Source organism: Fukomys damarensis, unplaced genomic scaffold (assembly GCF_012274545.1).
Source record: "Fukomys damarensis isolate Sample0158 unplaced genomic scaffold, DMR_v1.0_HiC HiC_scaffold_21, whole genome shotgun sequence".
Classification (NCBI taxonomy): Eukaryota; Metazoa; Chordata; class Mammalia; order Rodentia; family Bathyergidae; genus Fukomys; species Fukomys damarensis.
This window is the reverse complement of record NW_022900933.1, coordinates 31,601,347-31,608,991: the sequence shown is the minus strand read 5'-3', so window position 1 is coordinate 31,608,991 and position 7,645 is coordinate 31,601,347. Positions and strand designations below refer to the sequence as shown.

The following is a 7,645-nucleotide window of genomic DNA, read 5'->3' as shown; positions in this document are numbered from 1 at the left end:
AAAATTGCCAAAAAAAAAAAAAAAAAAAGAGAGAGAAATGAAAAGCCTGCTTATTCATATAGTGTTAAGCAAATAGTCAATATATGCTATTTCTTTTGTAACAGATTTATCTAATTCTGGAAGAAAGGAAATTGAAGCCATCTATGCAGTCTTAAAATCAGAGGTAAGGAAAATTAAAGACAACTATCGAAGTTAGATTTTTTTTCTTTGAAATCATGAAAATTATTCAAAATTTCAGTTTTCTCTTTTAAAAAAAAAAAACTTTTTGTGGTAATGGGTATTAAACCAAGAACCTTTGCACTCAGCTATATCCTTGTGCCTTTATTTTTCAATTTGAGAAAAGGTCTGACTAAGTTATATAGGTGGGCATTGAACTTTTAGTGTTTTTTTTCCAGTTTTTTAAAAGTTAATTTTATTGGTACATTTTAGATATACATAAATGATCACATTCATCATAGGAAATTTCCTGTATATAATACATTTTGGTTCTTCTTTTTTACCCAATCCTCTCCCCTCCCTTCAACTCCTCTTCTCCTTGTTTACAAAAGCTTTGTTTTTATTTTTTACTTCTATTCTCCCCCTGTATTCTGTTCCCCTTCTCATTTGAATATTTTCTTCCCATTTCCCAATATCTATTATACATCTTTTTTCTTACTTACCCTTTGTTCTCTTGCTCCAGAGAAATAATGTGATATTTAAACATGTGTGTCTGCTTTATTTCACTTAAGAGTATGGTCTGAAGATGCATCCATTTACCTAGAAAACATCTCAAGTTTATCCTTTCTTTATGGTAGAGTAGTACTCCATTATATAAAGAACCCATATCTTCTTTATCCATTTATCAGTTAATGGGCAATTGGGCTGGTTCCAAGATTTAGTTATTACAAACTGTACTGCTGTAAACATGGGTGTGCATATATTGTTGTGGTATGATGCTTTTAACTCTTTCAGGAAGATACTAAGAAGGGGAATAGCTGGGACAAATGGAACCTCTAGTTTTAGGTTTTTGAGGAATCTCCAAACTTATTTCCACAGCGGTTGCATCAGTCTACACTACTACCAACAGTGGAGCAGGGTTCCTTTTTCCCCACAGCTTCACTACCATTTGTTATTGGGTGATTTCTTAATAGTTGGCCTTGAACTTTTAATTCTCTTGCCTCAGCCTCCTGAACTGCTAGGATCATGGGTGTATGGTACTATGCTCTGTTTAGTCCTATCTTTTTAAGGGCACTGCTTACCATTTTCATCTTTTTCTATTTATCTGAGTTTTTTGTTTTGTTTTGTTGAGCTTTTAGAAGCCTCCCTTAGATGAAAAATATATTTACAGGGCCAGGGATTTAGCTCAGTGGCACCATTCCTGCCTTGCAAGCACAAAGTCCTGTGTTCAGTCTCCAGTACTGAAAAAAAAAAAAATTACATATTACAGTTTGCTATTTTTTTTTTATATTCCTATCTCTATTTCTACATACTGAAAGTAAGAAGACATCAAATGTAGGCATAATAGTGGCAAAGATTTATCATTTCAAAGGATTTACTGTGTTCTTTTTTTTTTTACTGTGTTCTTACAATGTGCTAAATTGCAAAAAGTATGTATAAAGAATGAAATTGTTTAATAAACTTTTAAATATCCTAACATAAAAAAATGACATTTGGATACAAAGAAGATAAGAGTACAGGAATAGCAAATTAATTTTTACCATTTTATTCATTTTTAATGTCTAGTTGTGGCTAGTTTTAGGCATTTTGACTAAAGCATATTAAAAGAACTGAGGAAAGCCTGGAAAGCAGTCACAGGAAAGCCCTGAAGAAACTGAAAGCATTTCAAAATGGGAGGTACTGTAAAGGACTAACGACACTCATATGTTTAGCTTGGGATAAGAACAGTGAGAAAACACTTAACGATAGTACTCTTCGAGGACTGGTAAGTGTATTCTCCCCTGTGAGAAAATATTTACCAACAGCATTGTTGGACTTTGGGCTAGAATATTCAGGGAGATTGTGAAATTTGAAAGTGGAGGGACATCCCAAGAGAAAGTATATTAGCATTCTACATTAGAAGAAAGCTGTTTGGTGGCACTTAAGAGACCTTGCAGTAATTAGGTACATGCCCCAGTGACAGATGAACTTGATAGCTTCACTCTTTGTAAGACCAAGGTAGGAAATCCTTGAAGCACTCATTGGTACAGAGCCACCCACAAAAGCTAAACAACTGAAGTATGTGTGGTGGCATTAACTTAAGTGAATTCTCCAATGTGCATTCAGGGAAATAAAGTAAATAACATTAACCTGCTCAATGAATGTCTGCTTTATGTATTATTTGTATTGCATTTGAAATGGGAGCTAGAAATCTCTGTCCTACTGACCTCAGTTTTTTAAATGGCTTTTACAGTGTTATCACTGGACTATTGCAAGTGTGAATCCAGGTTTTAGAAATAATTATTTTTGGTAAAACACATCCCTAAACATAAGCCAACTTCATTTGGTGCTTATTCAAAGTACCTTGAGCTACTTATACTCAAATACTAAGGTAATTTTAACTGTAGGTAATTCTCACCTCATATACTGATTTCAGGCCCTAACCAGTGGTGGCAAACCTATGTCTAGCGTGCCACAGACAGCTGTTTGTTATCACTGAACGCTCTAAAAGGTTTGCCATCACTGCACCCAACCCTTTATGTGACTCTGCACTAGATCCCTGTTCAAGACTGAGTGCTGTATATTCTATTTAGAAAGTTTTTTCCAGAGGAAATTAGATTTGCTTACAGATATTAATATGTATAACTGACTAAATTAGTTAGAATTCTTTAGAAACAAGTAACAGCAACCAGCCTAAGTTAATTCTCTGTATGGCAATAAATAGTCATGATATTCACCATCTTGATCCAATGGATTCTTTCTTGTTTTTTTTTTTTTTGAGACAGGGTCTCACTATGTAGTTGAGATTGACCTGAAACTCACTATGTAGCTCAGGCTGGTCTCGAACTCACAGTGATCCTCCTGCCTCAGCCTCCCAAGTGCTGGGCTTACAGGCGTGTGCCACCACCCCCGGCAAATGGATTCTTTTTAATGTCTTTAAATTCTCATTTTATAAATTATAGGTGTGAAAAAAGTGATGGTGAAATTTTTTAATTAAAAATTTAAGTAATTTATAGCAAATCCAAATTTATTTACTTGATTTCAAAACATATGTAAAGGTGGATGTAGTGGGTCATGCCTATAGTCCAGCTACTCAGGAGCCTGGGGCAGGAGGATTGTTTGAACCCAGGAGTTCTAGGTCAGACTAGGCAACATAGTAAGACCCCATCTTAAAACAAACATATACTGTATATTCGTAACTCTTATGCACTAATGGGAATATATCTATCTTGTAAATACTGATTCCGGATTTTAGTTATCTTCTAATAGATTTTTGGTTGTCATTGCTTCTGCTTTCTTTTTATTTTTATTTATTTATTATATTTATTTATTTATTTATAGTTTGGTACCAGGGATTGAATTTAGCACCTTGCGCTTACGAGGCAGCCGGCAGAACCACTGAACTAAATTCCTGGCCCTTTATTTGATTTTTATTCTGATACCTTTGAGAACTTTGACCACTAAGGATTTTGTTTGAGAAAATGGCTATCATCTTTGCTCCATAATTACAAAGCATTTTTCTTAGGTTTATAAATACCAATTAGAATGATTATTCTATTGAACTATTTTTCATTTCTTTGTCATCTGTTTCCTTCCAGTCACCAGTCATTCATATATATATATATATATGCACATGTACACACACAACACATATATATGAACCTTCAGTCTTATCAAATAAATGTTGATGTATAAGTGTCATATATAGTGAAAGAACTGTGACATACTCTTTTAGCAAAATAGGATGGTCAGGGCTTTGTCAAAATTTTGTAGAATGAAATATTTTCTTGTTCCATGACTAATTGATGTGAAAATCATATTTCCTTTATGTTCTTAGAAATACATTGTTTACTCATCAATTCCTGAGTTTGAGAAAAATAAGATTTTGCCATCTGAAGACTCTTCTGAAATTTTGCTTCTACACTTTCACCATAACTGTATGGAATACTGCTTTCTGTCTCTTTGTTTTACATTCTCCTGAGTGGTTAGGGTTTTTGTTGTTGGTGGTGGTGGTGGTTGTGTGGTTTTGTTTTGTTTTGTTTTGTTTTTTTGCTGGTGATAGTTAGGATTGGACTCAGGGCTCCTCACATGGCAAGTCCTCTACTTACTCAGCAGCTTTTTTTTTGAGACAGGGTCTTGCTTTGTAGTGCATGCTGGCCTTGAATTCACTTTGTGGCCCAAGGTGGCCTCAAATTTGCAGAAATTCTGTCTCAGCTTCCCAAATGCTGGGATTACAGGTGTGCACCACCATACCTGTCTTGAAAATTAGTTTTATTCTATTAAAAAGAACAGACAAGCTTTCTCTGTTGGAAGATTTTCAAGAAAAAAGAAAAGCCATAAATTTCTATCCTCACAAATAGTTAGGATTGCTTAACAAAGAAACTAAAACTGTTTTCAGTGGACCCTGATAGTATACCAATGGTTAAGCAGAATTGAATGTTTTGAGGTTTTAGTTATTTCATAGGCTCTCAAGAATGATTATGTGGCTAGACTTTAGGAAGGAACTACAGCTAAAACTGGAGGCCATAAGGAGTCTATTTTGTTCATTTATGCTCTTTTCAGTGCTGTTTTTGTTTTGTTTTTCCAGTTATAGGTAGAACCTGGGCCCTTGGGCATTCTAGGCAAATACCGTACCACAGAGGTACATCCCCAACCTTTCTGTGCTCTTTATTTTTAAATTTTTATTTTGAGGTTATTCTCAGTAAATTGCTGAGGCTGGCATCAATCTTGTAATCCTTCTGCCTCAGCTTCCCAAGTAATCAAGGTCATAGATGTACACCACCATAACCTGCTCTCCTTTATGAGCAGTTATTCTTTCATTTTGTTTCATATTCATATATTGTAAAATATGGCCTTTGACATCTCTTGATATGTTACAGGTTCGGCTACGTGAAAAGAATCTGTCCTTTATGTTCCTTCTCAGTCTTTCTGACTAGGTATTGACCACTTTCAAAGGGCTTTTATTTTATTTTTTATTTTTAGTACCGGGGATTGAACTCGGGTCCTTGTGCTTGCAAGGCAGGTGACTGAACCACTGAGCTAAATCCCCGGTCCTTATTTTTTTATTTTTTGAGACAGGTTTCATAGTTCAGGCTGGCCTTAAATTCACTATAATGCCCAGGCTACCCTTGAATTTATGACAGTCTTTCTGCTGTTTTTAAGTTCTAGTTATTACTCAGAATTCTTCTGCCTCAACCTCCCAAATGCTGGGGTTACAGGTGTGTGCCTCCATTTCTGACCACTTAGTAAATTATCTGTAATCTTTAACAGTTTTAGGGTCAGTTTTTCTTGCTCCATTATGTTCTCATTATATCCATCCAAATATCAAGGAATAATAATAGATAAAGTTAATTTATTATTTAAGTACATAAGACTCGACCAATTTTTTATTTTTTTCAACAAAACAAGTCTGTGATGTCTAGGATCATTGAATTATACTTAAGACTGTATTGTCTACTTTTTTCCCTGTGGTACTGGGGGTCAAACCTGGGGCCTCATGTGTGCAGGGCGAACACTTTACCACTGAGCTGCGTCCTCATCCCCTTCCTTGAGTACTTATAATAGTAGTTGTTCCAACAGTTCTAGTGGTGTTTTTCAAATGGGGAGTTTTAGAGGTACCTCGGGAACCCAGGGGACAGGCAAACAAATAATGTGAGTCTTTAGTTGCACTCCAACCAAAACATTTTTAGCTTTTTTTTTTCCCCTGGTTTGTATCAAACTGGGAACTGAATTCAGGGAATGTTGGGTTACATCCCAGGCCCCTTTTAATTTTCTTTTGAGAAAGAGCCCTGCTAATTGCCCAGGATGACCTTAAACTTGAGATCCTCCTGCCTCAAGCTCTTGAGTAGTTAAAATTACAGGTGTATACCACTGCGTCTATCCAGAAATCTTTTTTTAAAATATATATTTTTTTAAATTTACTGTTTGGGGGAAAAAAACAGATGCTTTAACATACAATCTCTTTATTTTTTAGACATGGACTGCCTACTGGATGCTAGACACTGGGTACACAAAGATGGGAGAATCACTAAGCAGGAGCTTCTTAGCAAAAATTCAGAGAAGCAAAATGTTTTCTCTCCCTTTGGTTTAGAATTAGGCATATGTATATAAACATGCTTTGCTTTTGTAACTTTTTATCTTGAAGGTGTATTTTCAAGGCCAGAATTCTGTTTGGGACTTATATTTTGCATTTTTTGTGTGTGAAAGTATGTTTTTCATGATGCCAAGCACATAACTATTACTAACAAGTTTTACTTGCAATCTTTTTGTTTAAAATACTTTTTTCTTTTTTTCTAGAATGAAAGGCTTAAAAAACTTTGTAGTGATCTAGAAGAAAAGCATGAAGCATCAGAACTTCAAATAAAGCAGCAATCTACAAGTTACCGAAATCAATTGCAACAGAAAGAGGTAAAGATTATTATAGTCACTTCATATTTATTTCAGTATGATTTATTTTGAGATAGAGTCTTGCTAAGTCATCCAGGCTGGGTCAAAATTTATGATCCTCCTGCATCAGCCTCCCAGGAACTGGGATTGTAGTATGTACCACCTTTGCATCACTAAGTTGTTTCCTTCTAATACTTGGGCTAAAACCTTGGGGAAACTATTTTATCTAAAGAGACTTGATGTATAAGCTGTTGAGTGCATAGACAGTTTTCATTGTCATTTATGATTTGATAATTGCAAACGGAGCTCTAAGAAATTATCTATACTACTCCCTACACACACAGAAGATAGCAAACCCATTTTTTTCACATCCTAAAATTTATTTATTTGACAAAAATCCAAAAAGATATTATCATGACCAGAGAGAGAATCCTGATTAATGAAGTCTAAAGCTTATACACTTTTACTGTTGTTTTTTGGTGCCGGGGATCGAATTTGGGACCTTTCGCTTGCAAGGCAGGCGGCGGCACCACTGAGCTAAATCCCTGGCCCCAAGCTTTTAAAAAGCTGTCAAATACTACAAACATCACAAAATGCAGAAATAGAATCAGTGTTTTGATTAATAAAGCAAGAACCTTTGAACCGGGCGTGGTGGCGCATGCCTGTAATCCCTGCACTCGGGAGGCTGAGGCAGGAGGGTTACTGTGAGCCGAGACCAGCCTGGGCTACATAATGAATTCCAGGTCAGTCTCAACTACATAATGAGACCCTGTCTCAATAAAAAAACAAAATAAAACGAAACCAAGAACCTTCTAGGAAACATTCTTTTTTTTCCTATTTTGTATATTTCATTGTGCTCTTTATTTATATTTGCTTCTCTCATATATGCAAGACCATACAATATTTAAGCTTATGTGTTTGAGTTACTTAACATTATGGCCTCTAGGTATGTCCATTTTCCTACAAATGATTCACATTTATCCTCTTTATGGCTGAGTAGTACTCCATTGTATTTAAATACCACCTTTTCTTTAACCATTCATTTGTTGATAGGCACTTGGGTGGGCTGTTTCCAAGATTTAGCTATTGTGAACTGTTCTACTCTGAAGAGGATATATATATA

General features: G+C 35.4%; 1 protein-coding gene across 1 annotated transcript in view; it reads left to right on the top strand.

Annotated features, from left to right (window-relative positions):
• Trip11 (thyroid hormone receptor interactor 11) overlaps positions 1 to 7,645 on the top strand; it is a 76,763-nt gene that overhangs the window by 5,090 nt on the left and 64,028 nt on the right. The window contains exons 2-3 of the mRNA XM_010616322.3: positions 105 to 163; positions 6,433 to 6,543. Of these exons, the coding sequence (XP_010614624.1) occupies positions 105 to 163; positions 6,433 to 6,543 (170 nt within the window). The remainder of the gene's footprint in view (positions 1 to 104; positions 164 to 6,432; positions 6,544 to 7,645) is intronic.